General features: G+C 42.1%; 2 protein-coding genes across 4 annotated transcripts in view; one reads left to right on the top strand and one right to left on the bottom strand.

Annotated features, from left to right (window-relative positions):
• The window catches only part of prdm6 (PR domain containing 6), a 188356-nt gene that overhangs the window by 92148 nt on the left and 70672 nt on the right, over positions 1 to 25536 (bottom strand). The window lies entirely within an intron of this gene.
• LOC117252319 (uncharacterized) lies at positions 100 to 25264 on the top strand. The gene is made up of 5 exons (XM_033619115.2): positions 100 to 235; positions 360 to 479; positions 1382 to 1459; positions 4609 to 7227; positions 20427 to 25264. Exons 3-5 carry the CDS (start codon positions 1441 to 1443, stop codon positions 23207 to 23209), a joined length of 5421 nt encoding a protein of 1806 aa, XP_033475006.2. The 5' UTR covers positions 100 to 235; positions 360 to 479; positions 1382 to 1440; the 3' UTR covers positions 23210 to 25264.

The following is a 25536-nucleotide window of genomic DNA, read 5'->3' as shown; positions in this document are numbered from 1 at the left end:
TAGAGAAATGACTGACTTGGCCTGTTTTCTCAGATGCCCAACCCTAAGTCACATCACTTAAACGTGAAGTGACTGTGAGGGTTGTGCTGGGCTGTTTCATTGTTGCCATACCGGTTGGGCCCTGCCCTGTCATCTGTGCTGACATACAGTAAAGGTTGCCGAGGCTGATTTAACCACATTACGCGGGGACGCTGATGTGCTTCGATGGAGATTCACACAACCAGAAATAAACCTGGTGAGTAGACAATCAGCAAATAAATGCCACAATTAAAATGTATGAAAAAGATACAGACTGTATTTATGCGTTACAGAAAAATCTTTAAATGGACTAATGTGAGCAGTTTCTTGATCATCCTCAGGTGCTGACTGTTTTAAATAAGATGGAGCAGGACCAAAGTTTGAGAGAGCACGAGAGAGCTTCAACAAAAACCTACAAGAGGATGTAAACTTCAATGACAGAGTAACAGCAACAACCTCAGGTGAGTGCAGCATGTTCAATATGTGAGGAGGAAATAGCAAAAATAAATGACAGCTAGCTGCCAGCACAGAAAACTGATTTTATTCTGAAATGTTTGCCTGATTGCTGAAAATTAAACACAAGTATTTGCTCAGTTCAGCTGCACTTGCTTTAAGGCCTTTGGACGCTGAGTATTTTTTTCCCCGGGTGCTTTATTTTAGAAGCTGTCATCCGAAAAAAAAAAAATCCTTCCACACAGAAACCTTGCACACTGATTCTGATACGTTTTATTGTTCTATTCATTGTGAAAATTTGCTATGCGTGACAGAATGTAAGGCCATTTCCTCCTTTGCCTCTCTCCACTGGAGATAACTATCTGACTGTCATCACTCCCTCCCTGTCTTTCATTTGGCCCTGCAGCTGCATGAAAGGGGCGGAGCTGTGCTCCACATTCTGTGTGCGCTCCACATCTTCCTCCTCGTCATCGTCACATTCCTGACGATTACTATCTGACCTGCTGAATGTGAGCTATCTGAGTTATAGAATGATTCTGTGCACTCCGTCCCTCTGTCTTATCACAAATGTGTCACGCCACCACATTTTACTCACTGATTCTTGGTCAAATGTCTCTAAAGGCTTTGACGGATGCGAAACACGATTGACATGATGTGAAGACATATTTATTTTTAGATTTTAAACCATTACAGGCATTAACACTTTTACTCACTAATGACCCAACTTGGATGAACATGTTTATAAGTCTACTAATTATAAATTTACTCTGACTACATTTATAGCATTATGACCATTTTTTAATTTTTTTTTTGTTTGTTTTGTTTTTTGGGAAAGAAGAATTATTGTTTGGTTACTTTATCACTATATTTCACTATTCTAATTGTGTCTTTGTTTCCTTCAACCCAACAGACACCAAACAGCTTTTCCACTTGAATTTCTCTCCCACAAGTCTGCACTAAAGTGACATAATGGCAGCATCATCATTTGGTGAGTCTGGTCAGTTAGCAAAAAGGGATATGGTATTGCTAAAACCCAGCATAGCGACAGAAATAAGGTCAACCACACAAAGAGGAAGTGAAAAAAACAGATGCGGGCCAACAGAATGGGGTGTGTTCTTGGTGCTGACTTGTTGTCTAACCATTTAGTTTCAGTTGGCTCCTCTGAGTCATGCACATAAAAAATGTTGGCACTGAACCCACAAAGGTGTCTTCAGTGAACATAAGAGTAGTACACTATATTTTGAATGGTCTGTCATATATTTAGGTTGTAGAAAGTCCTCTTTACAATTACTTTGTGTGAAGGGTTTGTTTTGTAAATGGAGAATAAAACACTGTACAATGGTTTCGGCCAAACTGACAAATGAAAGGAAAGAACAGAGACAAAGGTCCCTTGAGATCTTAATAGACGAAATCACCAGTCATTGGTGAAAGAAACTGGAAGCTTAGCCTCAAAATGTGTGCAGATTTAAACAGGAAACGATTCCTGTTGTAGTGTTGACTGCACAAATATGCCCCTAACAAGCTGGAATTAACAGGCAAAATGTTACTTTAGATATTATTGATATGTGATGAGGTCGGAGTGAGAATAAGTTGGATATCAGGCAGAACTGTCAACTTATTTTACTGCATTTCCATCTTCAGTGTGACACTGCATCCACTCTGACCGATTTCTGTGGGGGAGGGGAATTCACTTTTCTCTATCCAATCCAATCACCAAATAGGTGGAGTCTGCACACCATTTCACAGTTATTGTAGTCGGCAGATCCACCCTTAAATTTCAGTGGCAAAAGTGCCGTACACGTGACCACGACCAAATGGAGCATACAAACACAAACAATTCAAGGGAGACTGATAAGATAGAAATCTGACAAATGTCACTCAGGCTTAAGCAAAATCACACTGTGAACTTCACTGTCCATATTTGTCAACTTGGAAAATTACCATGGATTTTACCCTTTGGCTCGATGTTGGCTGTTCTGTCAGCAAGACAATTTTGTGGTTGCTGCTGCTGACAGATTACACTCCATTTATCAGTTTTCCCAGCCCTTGCCGTTTCGTGTTAAGTGGAGCACCGGCTCACTGAAATTGAACAGACCCTACAGGGGCTGGCAAAAGTTTTGGCACCTCTGGTCAAAATTTAATTTGCTGTTAATAGTAGTGAGTAGTTATATAAGTAGAAAATGAGCTGATCTCTAATTTCAATCTTTCACAGTTTCAAAATAACAAAAAAAGGAAAAGGGCCTGAAGCAAAAGTTTGGGCAGGGTTGGGCAGTTTGGGGGATTTTCACCCATTCTTCCTGCAAAAGGCTTCTAGTTCTGTGAGATTCTTGGGCCATCTTCATGCTCTGTTCTTTGAGCTCTATACACAAACGTTTTAATGATGTTTCAGTCAGGGGACTGTGAGGGCCATGGCAAACCTTCGGCTCACTCCTCTTGAGGTCGTCCATTGTAGATTTGGAGGTGTGTTTAGGATCATTGTCCTGTGGTAGAAGCCATCCTCTCTTCATCTTCAGCTTGTTTTGCAGATGCTGTGATGTTTGCTTCCAGAATTTGCTGGAATTTAACTGAATCCATTCTTCCCTCTACCTGTGAAATGTTCCATGTGCCACTGACTGCAACACAAGCCCAAAGCATCATCCATCCACCCCCGTGTTTAACAGTTTTTTTCTACAAACATACCTTTGCTCATTGTGTCCAGAGAGTTCTATTTTAACTTAATTCCAAAAAGCATCAGGCTTGTTTCGACGTTCATTGCAAACTTCTGATGCTGAATTTTGTGGTGAGGACACTGGAAGGGTTTTCTTTTGAGGACTCTTCCATGAAGGTCATATTTGTCCAGGTGTCACAGTAGAACAGTGCACCACCAATCCAGAGTCTGAGAAATCTTCCTGCAGGTCTTTTGCAGTCAAACGAGGGGTTTTGATTTGCCTTTTTTACAATCTTACAAGCAGCTCTCTCAGGAAGTTTTCTTGGTCTTCCAGACCTCAACTTGACCTCCTTCTTAATGACATTATGAACTGAGGAAACAGCTCCTTGAAAACACTTTGCTATCTTCTTATAGTCTTCGTCTGCTTTGTGAGCATCAGTTATTTTAATTTTTCAGAGTGCTAGGCAGCTGTTTAGAGGAGCCCATGGCTGCTGATTGTTGGGACAAGGTTTCAGGAGTCAGAGTATTTATAAAGCTTTGAAATTTGCATCACCTGGTCTTTCCTAACGATGATTGTGAACAAGCCAGAGCCCTAACAACCTAATTAAGGTCTGAGACCCTGGGTAAAGTTATCTGAGAGCTCAGATGTCTTGGGGCGCCCAAACTTTTACTCTAAAATTGTACAAAACAAGAGAAGCATGTTTCATCTTTAACTTCACACCTTTTGGAGATCAGTTCATCTTCCACTCATTTAACTATTCACAGTAAACAAAAATTTGACCAGGGCTGCCCAAACTTTTGCATGCTACTGTATCTAATTATTTTTTTTAAGTCCAAACTTATGCATAGCCATTTCAACATACCTGTTTTGCGGGGCTTTTAAGAGTGGAGCAGCGTGAAGTAAAAACAAACTACGATGTTGGGCAATTTGAGGAGCCATGTCAATTTAGAACAGCCTTGATAGCAGCGCCTGTCTGCCTGTGGTGCTCAACATTATCAATACTCCTCATTGGTTCTGGTGCACAGCTTGACAACCACAAGAAGTGAGGAGAGGAGTTGAGCTGCTAGTGGAGCAAAGAAGAAGACCTGCTATGGGAGCTGAGATGTACAAGTAGGGAGTGACTGGGGTAAAAAATGTGTGTTATCAGGGGTGGGGAGGCTAGAAATAGGACAGGGGTGTGAAGTGTCATAGGGCAGTGCATCCACTAGCAAAGGGCACACATTTAGCTGCTGCTGGTGTGGGGCTGTACATATAGAATAATAGGGGCGACTGTTCTGAAGCATGCCAGTCCCAGCGGTTTGTTTTGTCCTTTACTGTACAGCCAAAAAAGCAATTATTTATAACCTCAAACACAGAAGGAGTTCTTAAAACTTTATCCCATTCAGCCTGACTATCTCCATATAACTTTAATACATTGATGTGTAAACCAATAAAAAAAGAATACACTCATAAAGTTGATTTTAATGCTTTGGCTTTTTTTGTTTTACAGCATCTGAACTCAGGATTGTGGTGTTTGGAAAGACACAAGACGAAACAACAACACTAAGTAACTTCATCACAAAGGATAAAGTTTCTCCTAACCCGAAAATCCCAAAGCAATGTACCGTCACCTACAGAGAATGGATGGGGAAAAAGTTGAAGGTAGTGAAAACTCCAGACGTCTTAAGTCTGTCAGTGGATAAAGCACGACACGAGATGAGAAAGTGCGTTGCTCTTTGCCCCCCTGGACCAAACGTTCTCCTGCTGTCAGTGAAGCCGTCTGATTTCAATGAAATAGATAGGCAAAAATTAAAGTTCATCTTAAGTTTCTTTGGTGAAGATGCCTTAAAATACTTAATGGTCGTCCAGACACAAACTGGGGAGGTACAGAATTCTTCTGTGAACCACATCATCCGAGACTGCAGACAAAGGCAGCACAGGATTGACTTTGATAGAAAAGATCCTTCCGAACATGATTATCAAGAACTGATTAAACAGATGGAGAAGATAGTGATGGACAACAAAGGAGGACATCTTAACTGTACTGAAGGGACTGATCCCATGATGGTATCTGTGACCTCAAAACCTCCTCTGAACTTAGTATTATGTGGGAGACACGGCGCCTGGAAGAGTTTAGTAGTTGATGCCATCCTGGGTGAAAGAAAGTTTGGTCCACTTGCAAACTCATCAGAGTGTGTTAAACATCAGGGAGAGGTGTGTGGATGTCAAGTTTCCCTGGTGGAGCTGCCTGCCTTGTACGGAAAACCCCAGGAGGCAGTGATGGAGGAATCATTCAGGCGTATGTCCCTCTGTAATCCTGAGGGTGTCCATGCCTTCATTCTGGTTCTACCTGTGGGTCCCCTCACTGATGAAGACAAGAAAGAGTTAGAGGCCATCCAGAACACATTCAGCTCTCAAGTGACCGACTTCATCATGATTCTGTTCACTGTGAAGTCTGATATTAATTCTCCAGTCGTCATAAGGTGTCTAAGGGAGAATGTGCACATCCAGGAAATCCGTCGGAGCTGTGGAGAACGATTTGTTGTCTTCGACGTTAGAGACAAGCAGCAGGTCTCCCATGTGTTGCACACTGTGGAACAGATGAGAGCTGGTCAATCCAGATGTTTCACAAAGGAAATGATGGCCAAGCCCCGGGTGAAGACGATTGCACACCAACAATCTGTACCAAAGATGGCTGGTTATAAACTTCAGAGCAGAGAGTGTCTCAGGATGGTGCTGATTGGGAAGACTGGCAGTGGAAAGAGTGCCACCGGAAACACTATTCTGGGCAGACAATGCTTCACATCCAGAACCAGCCCAAACTCAGTGACCATGATCTGCCACAAAGCAACAGGGGAGATTGATGGACGGCCTGTGGTCATAGTCGACACCCCTGGCTTGTACGACACAACTCTGACCCACAATCAAGTTAAACAGGAGCTTGTGAAATGTGTCAGCATGTTGGCTCCTGGACCTCACGTGTTCTTGTTAGTGCTGCAGATCGGCCGTTGCACACAGGAGGAGAAAGATACTGTGGAACTGATCAAAGAGTTTTTTGGCAAGAACTCAGAAGACTACATCATTGTTCTCTTCACCAGAGGAGATGATCTTCAAAATCAAACATTTGAGAAATATATACAGGACGACAGGAAAGGCTTTCTTGACAAACTGATCGATGACTGTGGAGGAAGATACCAGGTCTTCAACAACAAAGATCAGAGTTGCGCTCAAGTCACAGAGCTACTGAGCAAAGTTGAATCAATGGTGAAAAAAAATGGTGGTGGCTGCTACACCTCTGAGATGTTCCAAGATGCTGAGGCAGCCATACAAAAGGAAATGAGGAGGATCCTGAAGGAAAAGGAAGGAGAGATACAGAGAGAGATGATGGACTTCGAAAGTAAACATAACAAACGAATGCAAGCAAAGAAAAAAGAGTTGGCAGAACAAAAAACCAAATCTCAACGACAGAAGGAACTGAACAGCGAAGTAATCAAGGAAATGGGGGAACACATTGAGAAGGAAAAGGAAAAGATGAGGAGAAAGGAAGAAGAAATAAAAGCAGAGGAAAGGAAGTCAAAAAGACAGGAAGAAATTGAACAGATGCAGCGGGAACAAAATCGACTTGACATGCTTCAAGACAAATACGAACAACAAAGAAAAGACTACGAAATCAAAAGAAGAGAAGATGCAATCAGAAAAGAACAAGAGGAGGAAGAACTAAATAAACTACAAGAAACTCTTGAGAAAAACCTGGCAGTAATTAAGAAAAAACACGAAGAAGAGGCCCGAAAGCAAGCTGAAGAATTCAATGACTTCAGACAAAAATATGACGATGACTATGCAGCTCTGGCAGAAAAGCATGACAAGGAATTGGAGGTTCTGAAGGAGAAGCACTTCAAACACAATGACTTGATAGTCCAACAGCTGAGCAAACACAAACCATATCGGAAAGACTTCAAGAGACTGAAGAAAAGACAAGAAGATGAAATGAATGAACTTATCGGCACAATTCATTCCCCAAATGACGAAGATCTGACCAAAGAAATCACTGAACTGAAGGCAGTACACGAGGAAGAAATAAATAACTGGATACAAGAACATGTAAAGAAAGCCAGAGAGAAGAGCTGCACTATTTTATAGGTTACAACAGCAGCAAAGTTTCAAGTGGCATAACTGAGATATTAAGATTTCATTTGTTTTTTTTCCCTGTTTCATAAAGTTGAGTTCATAAATTTACAACAAATCTTTAAAGCAATCACTGACTTTCACCCAGGAGGCTGGTGTTCACTTCCCAAGCCCAACCCTGCTCTTTTTTTCTAAACCCAACCACATGCATGTGTTCGCTAAACGTAAACCCGTGTTTGTTGTTAAAGGAAAAAAATGTCAATTCGGGGTGTTGTACGAACGTAGTGCATTTTTTTTAAAGAAACTGTATGCAAACTGTACATTTCCTGTGAAAACGGAAGTGTGGATTGAAAACAGACAATGCATGTCAAGCTGAAGTTGACATGGCGCTCCAGAACGTCAACCACCAATGCAGGGTACCTTGCACGTCATACCTCGATGAGAAAGTCCATGACCAAATGCCGATATGTGATGACTAAGGAGTGAGAATGTGTTGGCAAGAAAAGGTAGCTGCATTTACAAACCAGGAAAGGATATAAAAAGATATCCAAATATTTGAAAATGCCAATCAGTAGTGTTCAAACTCTTATAAGGAAGTGGAAAATTAGGGGTTCTGTTGATACCATGACATTGTCAGGTAGACCAACAAAGATTTCAGCCACAGCTTCAGGGACAATTGTTTGGGATGCAAAGGAAAACCCACAAGCAACTTCAGCTGAAATACAGGCCTCTCTGCAAAAAAGTTGTGCGGCTGTTTCAAGATCCACAATAAGGAGGTACTTGATCAAAAATGGGCTGCATGGTCGAGTTGCCAGGAGAAAGCCGTTACTGCATCAACGCCACAAAACAGCCTAATTATAATATACAACAAAGTCATTTGGAGTGATGAGACTAAAATTTAACTTTTGGTCAAAACCAGGAATGCAACGTTTGGAGAGGTAAACAAGGCCTATGATGAAAAGTACACCATCTCCACTGTGAATCATGGAAGAGGATCTCTGATGTTCTGGGGTTGTGTGAGCTACACCAGCAAACAGGGGCTTTAGTCAAAATTAATGGCAGTATGAATGCAACATATCAGAAAATACTAGACAATTTGCATTCATCTGCCCAGAAGTTGTGCATGGGACCTACTTGGACTTTCCAGGGCCCAACCGACCCTTCAATGGCTACAGCAGCACAAAGTGAAGGTTCTGGAGTGGTCATCACACTCTCATGACCTCGATATAACTGAGCCACTTTGGGAAGATCTCAAACATGCACTCAATGCAAGACAACCCAAGAATTTACAAGACCTGGAGGCTTTTTGCCAAGAAGAATGGGTAGCTTTACCACCTGAGAAAATAAATGGCCTCGTCCACAACTATCACAAAAGACTGAGAGCTGTCATTGATGCTAAAGGGGGCAATACACACTACTAAGAACTAAGGGTATGTACATGTTTGAGCAGGGATCATGTCAGTATTTTCTTTATTTTTTGTTTACTGATTCTAAAATTAAGTGATGTCTTATAGTTTAATCTGAATCCTATTAAATCTAGAGTTTTGCCTGATCACTCATGTTTTATTTAACGAGTGGAACACGTCTTACAAATTCTGCCAGGGTATGTAACTTATGAGCAGACCTGTACATATATCCCTCTTCTTATAAAACCTGATATTGTTGTAATCTTTGAAATTGAGTGGTGGGCCTCTTAGTCTCTGTCAGATCCTCTTGAAGTTCTATGCAGCGAGGTAAGAACAGGTAAGGGGAGAGGTGTACCTTGCAAACGCTATAATGTGAAACAGTGACTCAGGCCTTTGTAAACCCAACCCTCAGATTTGTGAGTGAACTCTTGCAACTGTGTTTGGATGTGTATTAGATGGATCATGTCAGTCTACTGTTCGAAATGTGTTTACAAGGATCAACTGGGTTCAGTTTATTCACATTTTATAACATACCACTGAACATGATAAGTGATTACACTATGTGAATATTCTTTGTAAAGTTCAGTATGGAATGTTATTAAAGGTTTCATTAACTGCAAAGTTTGTTTGGTCATTTTTTCTGTGGTCATCTCTTTTTCTGTCTTTTACACAAATTAAACCGATTAACTGATGTGTACCTGTTTATGTTATAACATGTATTCAAGAGACATTACAGAACGTATTAACTGCATTTACCAGACTAAACTTACAAATAATAGTAAAACTACATGACAGAAACAAACAATTTAATGCATAAAGGTATAAAGCTCATATTTATTTTACTTTCAAGAAGAAAAAAAATTCAGTTCGCAGTGTTGTACTGATGTAGTGCTTTTATTTTGAAAGAGACCGTATGCAAACTGTACATTTCCTGTGAAAGAAGAAGTGTAATGCATGTAAGGCTGAAGTTGACACAGCGTCCTGTGAGGTTTGAATGAGAATGTATTGCAATAACATATCTGCTGCCATGGTTGACGACTGTAGCATGCCACTGTCAGATTTTATCAGAAGGGTGCATCGACTTTACGTGCAGGCTGAACATCCTGCTTTGGACAAGTTTTACCAGTTCTAGCACAGCAGACTTTACTTTGTTGTCGCAACAACCTTTTGTTTTGTAATTGTGGTTTCTACATTATAATGAACTTTCATATTAAAGGTCAGTCTACAACAGATTGGATTGTTTGTATGCCTACAAAATATGTGTTGTTTTAATAGAGAAAGAGTGAAAGTGTCTGGATGTGGGTGTGTATGTCTGTAGTGAAAGACATGACTGCTTTGATGACAAACCAGTGACTGAAATAAACAGTTAAAAGACCAGGGCATCACAAAGAGGGAGAAAGACAGACACAGGGCATGTTTCTGAGTTCTTCTTAAAACCAAAATGGCTGAACCAAGAACCCTGTATTGTAGTCAGGACGTTATTTAGTGTATTTGTTTACACTTACATTTCCCAACCATAGATAAGCCATTATATTGATGCCATAAGGTAACAGATCAGTGTTATAAATTTTATAACCTCAGCATAAAGAATGAAAAGTCATGGTTCGGTCAATCAACCTTGGTGGTTTTATTGTTGTCATACCAGACAAAGCCCTGCCTCCTCACCCTGATGGAAAGGGTTTTCTCAGGTAATCTGATATCCTTGCAAGCAAGTACTTTAATTTATGAGCCTCGAGGAAGAAGGACACCACAGGACTTCACCTGGTGAGTAAGCTTTAACAAAATAAATTCAACAAACGTATAAAAATAAATCAGGGCTGTACCAAATGTTTGTAAGTTTGCTGCTTCGTAATGCTGACACTCAAATTCTAAATCAACATTTAAATGGTGTGCATGTTACAGACAGGGTGAGGCTCCATAATATGAGCCCACAGTGTAAAGTAAACTTGTGGAGTTACACATAGGTGGTCGGCACGGGAGCTAGATTTACCAGCCCCAACACTGGGCCTGCTGCAACGGATCCCAACCAGGATAGGCTGGTAGGGCAGTCTAGCAGCAGTGTAACTGTACCATATTTAAATTTTTTCATTATAGAAAGTTGATTTCATCAAAAAAGACTGATTCATTTAATCCTTTAATCACTTTATTAAAGTTGAGGATTTTGTTAGGGGATTTTTTTTTATTTTTGGTACGGCCATAAAACACATTGACTCAATGAATATATCATTAAATTGATCAAAAATGTTAATTCATAATTCCCAGGTGTGTATTGTTCAGATGTTTAGGCTTGGCTATCAGATGGACCAGAATCACTTTTTGTAGTTATCGAGGTAAGGTGTATTATACTGTTGATTCACACATTATATGTTGTGAGCAAAACTGAACTGAAACTACAAGTAAAAAAAACAGCTGGTTCAATGCAGCATGTTTAAGTATATCAAAATGAAGGGAGCGCTGTGAACAACAAGATTTTATTTTAAAAGCTGGCCTGTATTTTGAGAGCTAAACACAGATATTTGTTAATATATTAAAGAGCTAAAATGAAGTCAAATGAGGTCTGTAGTGTCTACACAATGTGGTATGAACAAACTATGATTATATTCAACCAGAGACCTACAATAGCTTTTTTACAGGAGAACAATTTGTTTTCTTTATTAAATGCTATTCTTTGAGTGTGGTGGTATTTTTAACTTCAATGTCCTGTTCACCAAAGGTGTTAAATTATTGTAGCTGATTAGACCTCTGCTCAGACTGAAGTTAGGCAAAGCAGCACTGGGTTCTGCTTGAGTTAAGAAGACTCCATGTAACAGGAATGATGAAGATGTATTATGTTCCGCCCTAACAGGTCAATCAATCGATCAAACTTTATTTGTATAGCACTTTTCATACATTAAAAATGCAGCACAAAGTGCTTCACAGAATAAAAAACAAACAAAAATAATACATACATATTGAAAACCCGCCCCTCCCACCCCCACATATAAACACACACACACACACACACACACACACACAGTCAGTATAGTCAATAACATGGCTGGGCACTGAGGAACCAGGTGAGGAAAGAACCACCTATGGGGAGCCATCCACACTGAGAGGCGCTACAGCCGACGGCCACAGGGAGTGCCGCCACAGAGACCACCCCGACCCAGACAGACGGTGGTGGACTCCACACATGGTGCAGAGCCTCCCAGTCCTCCGGGCCTGAGGGATCTCCAGGGCGACGTCCCCGCGGGCAGACCGGACACACCTCTCAGTGTGGAGGCCCCCCATGAGGAAACACTGGAGCTAAAAACTAAAAGACTAAAAGACTAAAAGGCAATATGATAAGATAAAACAAATATGAGATAAAATAATGACAAAATGCATAAAAATGTAAGATTAGGAAAAATTAAAGATTTAAAGATTAAAATAATATTAATAATAACAATATAATAAATAAATAAATGAAGATTTAGAGACTAAAATGCATAAAGATTTAAAAATAAATCATTTAAAAGCATTAGAAAGTAAAAATAACATATAATAGAAGAATTAAAAGAGTAAAAGAAATCAGTTAAAAGCTAAATTAAAAAGGTGAGTCTTGAGCCTCCTTTTAAAAACATCAACAGTCTCTGCAGTCCTGATGCTCTCCGGCAGGCTGTTCCATAAGTGAGGGCCATAATGGCTGAATGCAGCCTCCCCGTGGGTTTTTGTTCTAACTCTTGGAATGATTAAAAGGCCGGTACCGGAGGACCTCAGGGTCCGCGAGGGTTGATATGATAAAAGCAGGTCAGATAAATAAGATGGCCCAAGACCGTTAAGACATTTAAAAACTAATAAAAGAACCTTAAAATCGATCCTGAAACACACGGGGAGCCAATGCAGCGATTTTAAAATCGCCGTAATCTGCGCCCGCCCTCTGGTCCTCGTCAGCACTCATGCGGCTGAGTTTTGAAGTAGCTGCAGGTTAGAGGTGGTCTTTTTGGGAAGACCAGAGAGCAGGGCATTACAATAGTCTAAACGACAAGAGATAAAAGCATGCATCAGCACCTCCATGTTAGCCTGAGAGAGAAACAGGCGGACTCTGGCTATATTCTTAAGATGATAAAAACCTGTCTTTGTTACATTTTTGATATGTGGAATAAAACTAAGTTCAGAGTCAAAAATGACATCCAGGTTCTTTACACATTGTGAAGGTTTAAAATCTTGCAGTTTTGGTAAAAGTTTCTCTCTCTTGCCTTCAAGACCAATAATTAAAACCTCTATTTCGTCCTGGTTGAGCTGCAGGAAATTCACTGCCATCCACGACTTGATATCTAAAATACAGTTAAAAAGGGCATCAATTGGCCCTGTGTCATCAGGAGACACAGCGATGTACAGCTGTGTGTCATCTGCATAACTGTGGAAGCTGATGCCGTGCCTCCTGATGACGTCCCCAAGGGGAAGCATATATAGATTAAAAAGAATTGGACCTAAAATTGACCCTTGGGGCACCCCACACCTAATTTCATGCATTCTGGAGGAACATGTATCCATACTTACAAAGAAACAATGATCTGTGAGATAAGAGCTGAACCAGTTAAAAACAGTACCAGAGAGGCCCACCAGGTTTCTGAGTCTGTTTAATAAAATGTGATGTCTACTGTATCAAAGGCGGCACTTAGATCCAGTAGTACCAAGACTGTGAGTTTTTGTGAATCAACATTCAACCTGATATCATTTAAAATCTTTAAAAGGGCTGTCTCTGTACTGTGGTTCATCCTAAAACCAGACTGATATTTCTCTAAAATACTGTTTCTTTTTAAAAAATCATTTACTTGGTTAAAAACCAGTTTTTCTAAATTCTTGCTTAAAAACGGTAAGTTGGATACAGGTCGGTAATTATTAAAAATGTTGGGATCTAAATTACTCTTCTTTAGAAGGGGCTTCACCACCGCCGTTTTGAAGGCAGCGGGGAAGACACCCGTCTGAAGAAAGTAATTCACTATATTTAAAATGTGTTCCTCAATGAATCCATAAAACGTTTTTAAAAGTGATGTGGGAATCGGATCTAAAAGGCAAGTTGTTGGGTTTACTTGGGAGAAAACTCGACCAAGTGTCCTTGCATCAACCAGGACAAAACTCTCCAGTGTTTCCTCAGGTAAAAGCAATGATCCAGGTGTGTTAAAAATTACATTCTGTTGGGATAAAAGACTGGATCTGATATCATTGATTTTACTTCTGAAGTGGTCTGCAAAGTCCTTGCAGAGGGCATCTGTTGATATGTTGGATGGTTTATTAAAATTGGTGCTGGTTAAAAGATCGAAGGTGGAGAAAAGAAATTTGGGGTTGTTTTTATGATCGGAAATGAGTTTTGAAAAGTGGGATATTCTTGCCTGTTTGACTGTTTTATTGTAGGATTTGAGTTGTTCGCGTAAAATTTCAAAATGAACTGTCAATTTGGTTTTTCTCCACCTCCTCTCTGCACTCCTGCATTTTCTTTTCAGTCTTTTGATGTTATCATTTCTCCACGGGGGTGTAGGTTTTGTTTTTATGGTTTTTGTTAAAAGTGGAGCCACTGAGTCAAGTGTTGACTTTAATTTACTGTTAAAATTGTCCACAATAAAATCACAGGGTGCAGGTAAAATTTCAGCAGGAGTGCTCTGTAAAATCTCGATAAAATTTGCAGCCACTTCGGAAGTTAGGTAGCGTTTCCTCACTGTTCTCACCGGGGCCTCCTGATGGCTAAAACTGGTGATGTTAAAATACACACAGTAGTGGTCAGACACAGCCAGGTCAACAACAGAGGACACACCAGTGGACAGGCCATAGGTTATGACCAGGTCCAGGGTGTGTCCTCTGTTGTGAGTCGGCTGTGTGACGTGCTGTTTAAAATCCATGCAGGTTAAAAGGTTTAAAAATTCTCTGGACATTGGATCCGAGGTATTATCAACATGTAAATTAAAATCACCAGTTATTAACATTCTGTTATAGGTGGTGTGTATGATTGATAATAATTCTGAAAAATCGTAAACTGTGATGCAAAGAATAGGACTGCTAAAAACAAAGGCATGATACTCAAATGATGAGTAGCTGTTAAAAGAAACTTCAGTAGAGTGCAGTGAATTTTTAGTGACTGAAGCAGTTCCGCCTCCTTTTTTACCCCCCCCTAGTAGAAAATAAAAAATTTAAATTTGGTGGGCAGGCCTCGGTGAGAACAACAGGTGCGTCAGTGTCAAGCCATGTCTCTGTTAAAAGAATACTGTCCAACTTGTTATCTAAAATCAGGTCATTTATGATAAAAGTTTTATTTAAAAGAGAGCGCACGTTCAGCACGGCCAGGTTTAATGTCTGTGCCAAACGTGCTCTCGTCATCACAATGTGGTGAGTGTGAAGCAGGTGTGAGGGGAACTAAGTTTTTGGGGTTGCTACTGATCCATGGTGAAGTTGGTCTGTTAAATCTGTTTGAAATTCTGACTGGGATGGATATGGATGTGGGAGTGGGGTGGGGATGAACCAGAGAGGAAACCAGGGGGGTGTGTGCTTCCAATGTACGTCAGTCACATGGGGCACACTGAACAGCGTGCTGAATGTTAGCCGCTAACATGCGGCTGCCCAGCCTGCTCGGGTGAAGCCCGTCAGCCCTGAAAAAAGAGGACCGGTTCCAAAATAAGTTAAAATTGTCGATAAAAGTGAAACCATAGGTGCTACAGGCAGCCTGGACCCATGAATTGAGGGAGAGGAGCCGACTGAAGCGTTCTGCCCCGTGGGACAGTGTTGGCAGGGGACCGCTGATAAAGACCAACTTACCACAGTTTTTTAAAAGGTTAAAAAGAGCAACAAAATCCATTTTTGCCTGCTCTGATTGCCGGCGGGCCGTGTCGTTTGAGCCCAAATGGAAAATCAGCCGGTTTATGGAGGAAGGGAGTGAATGAAGCAATTCTGGAAGTTTGTCAGGGATGACCGGAAATGTGGCTCCAGGAAAGCAGTGAGTTGTGGCGTTGAAAAAACGAATATTCCTGATGATGCTGTCCCCAAACAACACGGTGGAAGGAGGGAAAAGAGGACGAAGAGGAACACGATGGGGATTGGGGGACCCACATGAGGCAGGTGGACGGTCCATGCTGCGTGACCGGGGGGGGGGCAGGAGCTGCGGCGACTCGGCGGTCCCGGCCCCGGCAGGAGCAGCGCCATCCTGGCTGTGGGAGAGGACTCCCCCGGAGCGTCTCCGTACAGCCTCCTTTAGGAGCCTCTGACGCGCCGCGGAAGCCGATGTCCGGGATGGCAGTCGATGGTCGGGTCCTGCAGCCGTGGCACTTCAGTCCACTGGTGCCAGCAAGGAAGACACGGATCCATCCGTGCAGGGCGCCGCAGGAGTAGGCATACCACCGGCCGTCGGAGAGGGAGCCACACACCGTTAGGACAACCAGCGATTCGGTGTTGAGCTGGAGGACGGTGGAGGCCAAGCGCTGGGATCCCAGTGCACCATGTCCTGAAGGGCCGCCGTGAGTGAGGCGATCTGGAGCGACTGTTCATGAGCCACCTCCTGGAGGGCAGTCAGCATGGAGGATTTGATGTTTAGCTCACCAGAGAGCTGGCGAATGTCCTCTTTCAGGTCAGAAATCTTTTTGTCTGCTTTTACAAGCTGGGGGTCCACATCGGCGTGCATAGATGTAGCCATAGGCTATCGCTGTGCTGTCAGCTGGCGGAAGTTTTCCCACCTGTCAAGCAGGCCGTGTTTGGCTGTTAAAACCCCTAATGCTTGGACATCCAGTGATTAAAATAACATTAGATTAAAAGAGATAAATAAAAACAAAAATAAAAACAACTGATGTCCAAGCAGATAGCTTAAAAGTCACTCCAAAGCTAAAATAAATCAGTTTAAAATTGCGGGTTAGGGAGAGCACAGACAGGCAGCTACAGACGCCGACACCAGGTGGAATAAGGCGAATGGGAAATTGATGAATATGTTAATGAAACACAGTCTGTACACGCCCACAAACTCCTGAGAAGAGGTCTAATCAGATAGAATATGTGAACTCATCCGTGTGAGATTGGCCATAGTGTGCTGGGCCTTCAGTGGCAGTAATATGAAAGGATTTCATAACGCAGACTTTCGTAACGTGATCACACAGGGTCGATCCTTTTGTGCATCCATTTCAGTAGAGTTTAGTAACAAAGAGTGTTTTTGGCTGGCATAAGTTAATTTCTTCATCATACTTTTTTTTCGTTTACTGAGCTGTCTGTGTAAGTCACTGAATCCAACCAGATACCTATCTTCTTAATAACTGTCTTGATGCCTAAAACACAGCGCTGTTTGAAACTACTTAACCAACTCCCAGCAAGTGTCAGCTAGGCTTGATAAAATTTCCACGCAGCAGGGTGAGTTGTAACGTGGTGTTAAAACTGAGCTGCTGATAGCACATTTTCTCTGTTTTTGCACTTCAAACTCAGGTTCAGTTTGAACGAATGTCCTTAATTAAATGAAGATATACGTTGTATTTTAATTTGTCAGGTATCATCTTGACACACAATTTCACAGTCTTGTCAATATTCATATATTCAATACTTTGACATGTGGATGTAGGTTACCCAATCTAGTATGTACATCTGTCAGTCCAACCATTGAATATGGATGATAGACTAACAGATGGATGTATACCTGTATGGATACTTATCCATCCATCCATCCATTTTCATCCGCTTATCCGGGGCCGGGTCGCGGGGGCAGCAGGCCAAGCAAAGAACCCCAGACATCCCTCTCCCCAGCAACACTTTCCAGCTCCTCCTGGGGGACCCCAAGGCGTTCCCGGGCCAGACGAGATATGTAATCCCTCCAGCGTGTTCTGGGTCTGCCCCGGAGCCTCCTACCAGTGGGACGTGCCCGGAACACCTCCAGCAGGAGGCGCCCAGCAGACATCCTGATCAGATGCCCGAGCCACCTCAGCTGACCCCTTTTGACGGGATGGAGCAGCGGCTCTACTCCGAGCTCCCTCTGGATGTCTGACTCCTCCCCCTATCTCTAAAGGCCCTGACACCCCACAGAGGAAACTCATTTCCACAGCTTGTATCTGCAATCTCATTCTTTCGGTCACTACCCAAAGTCCATGACCATAGGTAAGGGTTGGGACGAAGATGGACCAGTAAATTGAAAGCTTTGCTTTCTAGCTCAGTTCCCTCTTCACCACGACGGACCAGCACAGCGCCCGCATCACTGCAGAAGCTGCACTGACCCGCCAATCCATCTCACGCTCCATTCTACCTTCACTTGTGAACAAGACCCCGAGATACTTGAACTCCCTCGCTTGAGGCAGTAACTCTACCCCAACTCGGAGAGGACAAACCACCTGTTTCCGACAGAGGACCATGGCCTCACACTTGGAGGTGCTGACTCTCATCCCAACTGCTTCACACTCGGCTGCAAAACGCTCCAGGTCATGCTGGAGGTTAGGGTGTGATGGAGCCAACAGAACCACATCATCTGCGAAAAGCAGGGATGCAATTCCAAGGTCCCCAAACCGGACTCCTTCCTCCCCCCGGCTGCGCCTCGAGATCCTGTCCATGAAGATCACAAACAGGATTAGTGACAAGAGACAAACTTGGTGGAGGCCAACACCCACCGAGAATGTGGTCAACTTCACACCGAGTATGCGGACACAGCTCTCACTTTGGTCATACAGGGAACAAATGGCTCATAGCAGCGAGCCTGGAATCCCATACTCCCGCAGTACCCCCCACAAGACCCCCCGAGGGACGTGGTCGTAAGCCTTCTTCAGGTCCGCAAAGTACATGTAGACTGGATAGGCAAACTCCCACACCCCCTCCAGCAGCCTTGCAAGGGTAAAGAGCTGGTCCACTGTTCCACGGCCAGGACGGATTCCGCATTGCTCCTCCTGAATCTGAGGTTCGACAATCGGTCGGAGCCTCCTTTCCAGCACCCTGGAGTAAATTTTACCCGGGAGGCTAAGCAGTGTGATACCCCGATAGTTGGAGCACACCCTCTGGTCCCCTTTCTTGATGATGGGGACCACTACCCCGGTCTGCCACTCCACAGGCACCGTACCCCACCTCCATGTGACACTGAACAGGCGTGTAGCCAAGACAGCCCAACAGTGCCCAGAGCCTTCAGCATCTCAGGGCAAATCTCATCCACACCCAGCGCCTTGCCACTGGGGAGCTTTTTAACTACCTCAGCCAACAGAAAGTCCTTCTCCATATCCTCTCCAAACTCCTCCCACACCTGGGTTTTTGCTTCAGCGACCGCCACAGCTGCAGCCCTTCTGGCCAACCGGTACCTGTCTGCTGCTTCAGGAGACCCCTGGGCCAGCCAGACCTCCTTCAGCCTGACGGTCTCCTTTCTTCGGTTGCCGCCCCGTCAGCCACCGACAACCTTCTGACCACAGCTCCTAGCAGCCGCCTCCACAATGGAGGCTTTGAACATGGCCCACTCAGACTTATCCTTATCCTTACCCTGAGTTAGATAGAGAGGTTAGTAACTACATACAACTATCCATCAATCTATCACAGATCTAAGAGAAAAATATATAATATCCACACATACTGTGCATCTGTCTGGGTTTTGTTCTTTCTATTCATGAAGCATTGGTGGTTAGATGAGGGATTTACAGATTTTGGATATCTATCATAAATAGATCCATAAACAGTATTGGCCTATAGAATATTGATAGAATTGTATTGAATTGTGTTAAACAGACTTTTCCAGCAAGTGTTACAACTCACCCTCTGCCTGTTACATTTAACCCCACCCATGGGGTTGAGCTCAGTCACACTCCGAAGCCGCTGAAATCCAGCACTTGGGCAGTGGCCTGCAGCATCAGAAACCAAACCTTTTTTCCTAAACCTAACCACATGTTTTTGTTGAAGGACAATGCATGTAACAGGCTGAAGCTGACATGGTGTCCCAGAATGTCTACAACCAACACACCCAGGGTACCTTGGACGTCATACGTGGACGTGGAAAGTCCATGACCGAAATGTCAATATGTGACGAGGTCGGATTGAGAACATGTTGGTTTACTAAAAATTGTTAGTCCTATACCAATATTACATCATTTAGAAATATCCAGATAGTCACAAAAGTTTATGTGTAATTGAAGTGAAGATATATATATATAAAAAAAACAGAATGGTTAGTCAAAATTACTAAAATACTAAAATTCTCATGGGATGTTCAAATTAAAATATATTAAGTATACAAGACACTTGGCATATTAAACAGTTGGTCTTAAAGGCTGTGCTACATGCAGTTATTAATGCAGTATATTGGCCATGGCAATGTTTGGATTTTCCAAAAAAGTGAGATTGTTTATGAAAACTAACTTACGTAACACTTCTGTGTTTCAGTTTTATAATTTTGTGCTGTTTTTCCTTAAACTCTACAGACACTAACAGTTTCTTCAGTGGTACCAAAGTGAAAATATGGCGGGATCAGCAACCGCAGCACGTGGTGAGTTAAGTAGTTGGGCATTCAGACCAATCACAGACTTGCCTTTAAACTACACAAGGGGCTGGGAATTGTATTGCTTTCACATACCAATTAGACAGGAAATACAATCCAGGATGTCAAGTATGAATGGTTGGCTTCAGTAAAAATGAATAAGAAAGCTGCATTTTGTTAAGCACTGGGTAAAGTCAGAATTAACGCTGCCAAAAACCTATCAAGATCCATGATATATCCTGTTACATGGATAAAGACGAAACCTGTCCATATACATCTTTATCAAATCAATGCCCTAAAGATAGATGAAAAGATGATAATGACAATGAGCTAAACTGGAATTATAGCAATGGTAATTGTGTTGCTTCTGTTTTACAGCATCTGAACTCAGGATTGTGATCTTTGGAAAGAGTCAAAATGAAAAGACAGCATTGAATAACATCATCACAGGGAAAAAAGACTCGTCTGTTCTAAAAATGCCTAAGAAAACTACTGCCCAGGGAAAGTGGAAGAAAATACCCAGAACAGTGGTGAAAACCAAAGACCTCTTCAGTCTGCCTGTAGAAAAAGTGAGACACAAGATGAAGACGCATGTTGCTGATTGCCCCCCTGGACCAAATGTTCTGCTGCTGTTAGTGAACCCTTCTGATTTTACTGAGGTGGACAGAAAAACACTGAAGTTCATCCTGAGCTTGTTTGGTGAAGATGCTTTAAAATACTCAATGGTCATCACAACACACAATGACAAGAGAAAAAATGTGGCGGTAGATCAACTCATCCAAGACTGTGGACAAAGGCAGCAGGGAATTAACATTGATAAAAAAGACTTTTCAGACCATGATCTCCAAACACTGATGGAAAAGATGGAAAACATTGTGAGTGACAACAGGGGAGGATATCTAAACCTTGCTGAAGGGGCTGAGACCTTGGAAGCATCTGAATGTGCAGAATCAAAACCTCCTCTGAACTTAGTGTTGTGTGGGAGATTTGGAGTTGGGGTGACATCAGTAGCTAATGCCATTCTGGGAGAAAGGAAGTTTGGACAGCGTGCCAACTCATCAGAGTGTGTTAAACATCAGGGAGAGGTGTGTGGACGTTGGGTTTCCCTGGTGGAGCTGCCTGCCTTGTATGGAAAACCTCAGGAGGCAGTGATGGAGGACTCATTCAGGTGTATTTCCCTCTGTGATCCTGAGGGCGTCCATGCCTTCATCCTGGTCCTACCTTTGGATCCTCCCACTTATGAAGACAAGGAAGAGTTAAAGATCATCCAGAACACATTCACTTCCCGAGTCAAAGACTTCACCATGATTCTGTTCACTGTGGAGTCAGATCCTACAGCTCCAGCTGTTGTTAACTTTATGAGTAAGAACAGAGTCATCCAGGAGCTCTGTCAGAGCTGTCAAAAATATGACGTCTTCAACATCAAGGATAAGCAGCAGATCCCAGAGTTGTTGGATGCTGTGGAAAAGATGAGAGCTGGTAAATCCAGAGGCTTCACAAAGGAAATGATGGCCAAGCCCCGGGTGAAAAAGGTTGGAAGACATAAAGTGGATCTACAGATGGCAGGTTATAAAGAAAAGAGCCCAGACCATCTCAGGATGGTGCTGATTGGGAAGACTGGTTGTGGAAAGAGTGCCACTGGAAACACTATATTGAACAAGGATTGCTTTAATTCTAAAGCCAGCACAAGGTCGGTCACCAAACTTTGCAAAAAAAAAGAGGGAGAGATTAATGGGAGGCCTGTCACTGTGGTTGACACTCCTGGCTTGTTCGACACAGCTCTGTCCAATGATGAAGTTCAACAGGAGCTTGTGAAGTGCATCAGCATGTTGGCTCCAGGACCTCATGTGTTTTTACTGGTGCTGCAGATTGGCCGCTTTACACAGGAAGAAAAAGTTACTGTGGAACTGATCAAAATGTTTTTTGGTAAGAAATCAGAAGACTTCATCATTGTTCTATTCACACGGGGAGATGAACTTAAAAACCAAACCATTGAGAGTTACATAGAGGAAGACAGTGAAGACTTCATCAAAAAACTGATAACTGAATGTGGAGGAAGATACCATGTCTTCAACAACAACGATCTGAAGAATCGTTCTCAAGTCAGCCAGCTGCTGGCCAAGGTTGAGTCAATGGTAAGTAAAAACGGTGGTGGCTACTACACCTCAGAGATGTTCAGAGATGCAGAGGCAGCCATTCAAAAGGAAATGGAGAGAATACTGAATGAGAAACAAGAAGAGATACAGAGACAGAGGAAGGACCTTGAAAAAGAACTTGAAGAAAAACTGCAAGTGAAAAGGCAAAGAATTGAACAAGAAAGAGCAGAGAGACACAAAGCACTCAAGGAAAAGGAGGAACACATCAACAAAGAGCAGGAGAAGAAGAAAAGGGCAGAGGAGACAAGAGCAGAGGAGCAAAGGGAGAGTAAAAGGCAAGAAGACATCCAGCGACAGCAGTGGAAGCAAAAACTTTTCGCTTTGGAAAACAATCTTAAATGTGGATCTGAAAAAAAGACAACTGATGACAGAAAGCTGATGCAAAACAGAGAAGAAATACGAAAAGAACGAGAGGCTTGGGAGAAGGAACGAAAAGCATGGTGGGAGAAACGATATCAAGAAGATCATCTGAGACAAGAGGAAGAGCAAAGACGACTTACAAAGCTCAGAGATGAATATGAGCAGGAAAGAAAGGAATATGAACTGAAAAGAAAAGTAGAGGATCAAAACAGAAGAGAACAGGAGGAAAAAGAATGGAGAGAATTACAAGAACAGTTTCAGAAGAAATTGGAGGACATGAAGAAGAAAAATGAAGACGAGACCAGAAAGCAAGCTGAAGAATTCAATCATTTCAGACTTAGATATACCATGGACTTTGCAGCTCTGACGGAGAAGCATGACATGGAAATGGAGGACATGAAGCAAAAGCAACAAAAAAACAATGACTTCATGATAAAACAACTAAGCATGAACAGAGCATATCAGAAAGACTTTGACAGATTGAAGAACAAACAAGAACAAGAAATGAATGACCTGAAACAGAAACTTTCTGCACAAAGCAAAGAAGTAACTGAACTACAGAAGGTACATGAGGAAGAAATAAATGTCTGGATACAGGAACATGTGCAGAAAGCCACAGAAGACAAGGCTTGTTGCATTTTATGAGATGCTTTTTCACAAGAGCAATGAAATTGCCTATGCAAGACAAAAAGTAGCTTTTGGTTCCCTATTGATGCATCTGTATAGAAGTATATCGTTGGTTTATTAATTATGTTCACTTAAGGGCTTTTATCACATCATGTTGAAACCAAAGAAGCACAGTCCACTTGTAGTTGCACACAGGTGTTACAGAATGAACCTTTTTTTCAAGCAAAGGATTTCTAAACTTGGTACAGACACCTGCTTGCAGAGAGCACACAAACCTGACAATGTAATACCTTTAAGTTAGCCACCAAAATAACTAGGGCTGTAGTCTTGGTCAACTAAAGTCGCACATAATCTTCAATTAATCGATTAGTCGTGGGAAAAAAAAACAAAAAAACTGCACGTTATTTTTACTTCTGCGGTGGTGTGTCTGTGTCACTCTGCAGTTACACCTCCAAAACACAAGTCGGCGGTGGAGGACTGTGTTAAGAGCTGTAAAGTTTAGTTCAAATCAAACTTTATTTATATAGTTGATTCAAAACACACATGAAACACACATTAAACACACATTAAACATGGCTTAATAGAGACCATTTCAAACACAAGTACGCAAACTGGCTTCACTATAAATCGCAGCATTCACAGACAAACACTTGTCTTTATCTGGACACATTTCCAACACCAATACAACATGCTAACGTTATTAGCACAAGTCTGTGGCATTTTACATTGTATAAATTAGCCTAGCATCTAGTGATCTTTTCCTCTTCTCATATAAAACCAGGGACAACAGCAACATGTAACAAAGGTAACGGTACATAATTCAGCTCCATTACAACTCACAACATTCACTGACAAAACAACTGTCTCATACTAAACACGTTTTCCAAACAAATACAACATGCTAACGTTATTAGCACAAACCTATGGCATTTTACATTGTATAAATTAGCCTAGCGTCTAGCGATCTTTTCCTCTTCTCATATAAAACCAGGGACAACAGCAACATGTAACAAAGGTAACAGCACTCAATTCGGCTCCATTACAACTCACAACATTCTCCGACAAAACAACTGTCTTATACTAAACACGTTTTCCAAACAAATACAATGCTAACATTAGCGCCAGCCTATGGCATTTTACATTGTATACATTAGCCTAGCGACGAGTGGAGATTTCCTCTGCTCATATGAAGCCAGGATAAATCACACACAAGACTTAAAATGCTATTTTAGTGGAGGCTTTACTCTCTTCACAATTTATTGTTTCTTATCTGTGAAATACAAGTAAATACATGCTTCGTTTCCACTGAGGGAAATGGTTTCAGCTTACAGAAACAGACAGGAGATCTGCATCACCGCGACGCTGAGCGTGAAGGTGGGCGAATTCAACTTTCTGTCAACAAGGGGGGTGTTTTGAAAACACCCGCATGAAATACGCGCTGCAGGAAATAATGGATTAATCCTGAAAAGCTGTTGATGTAGCACTTTTCTCCTCATGAAAGTAACACGGCGATTATTGGACCAATGAGAATTTGGTCGGACGAGAGCATAGTGACCAAATAATCGACTAGTTGACCAGGAGACTACAGCCCTAAAAATAACCCGGTTCCAAGTTGTACTGACACGTCTCTGGTCAAATGTTACCTGCATTTGATCATTTTTGGGCTGGGAGTATTGTGAAGTTGAACGTGATGTGGCCTTTTGATGGAGTTAGGAGTTTAGCATGCTGAGATGCCAACAAAACACTGGAAATAATGGCTACTGTAAAACTTCAATCAAAAACTGAAGGCCAGAAAAAAAAAATCCCTTTTTCTTTACTACACCTTATACAAATAGTAGGACCTGATAAGTATACAAAATTAAACACTGTCAACAACAGAAAAAGCCCAATGTCCTTAAAGGAGGACTTCCTAAGTAAAAGTTTTTCAGCTTGTTGCTGTTGCTAAAATTGGTCAAATTTGTCGCCATATCAAACTACACATTATTAATCATAAACAAACGAGTTTCAACCATAAAATCTGATCAGGTTTTGGACCTGGTCCACTCTTGTGTCGGGATCAGCTGCAGACTGACTCAGCAGAGATGGCTGCCATCTTGTTTTTACATGGATTAGTGTATTGTGCTCTTGCTACCACTAGATGGCACAAAAAGTGTCCAGGATCGAGGACAACAGGTCTGAGTTAAGAAGAATGAAGTAGGTCTATAAGGTGCAGTAAACCTCATATGAGGTTACAGGGTCTCAGGAGGAGGATATAAATGTTTGAACTTTTGTCAACATAAGGGTGCCACACATTGTTAGCTTGATTGATTCTTCACAATTCAGTCAGTTTAATTTTAGAAAACATG

This window comes from Epinephelus lanceolatus, chromosome 9, assembly GCF_041903045.1.
Source record: "Epinephelus lanceolatus isolate andai-2023 chromosome 9, ASM4190304v1, whole genome shotgun sequence".
NCBI lineage: Eukaryota > Metazoa > Chordata > Actinopteri > Perciformes > Serranidae > Epinephelus > Epinephelus lanceolatus.
This window is presented reverse-complemented; position numbering and strand designations above follow the sequence as displayed.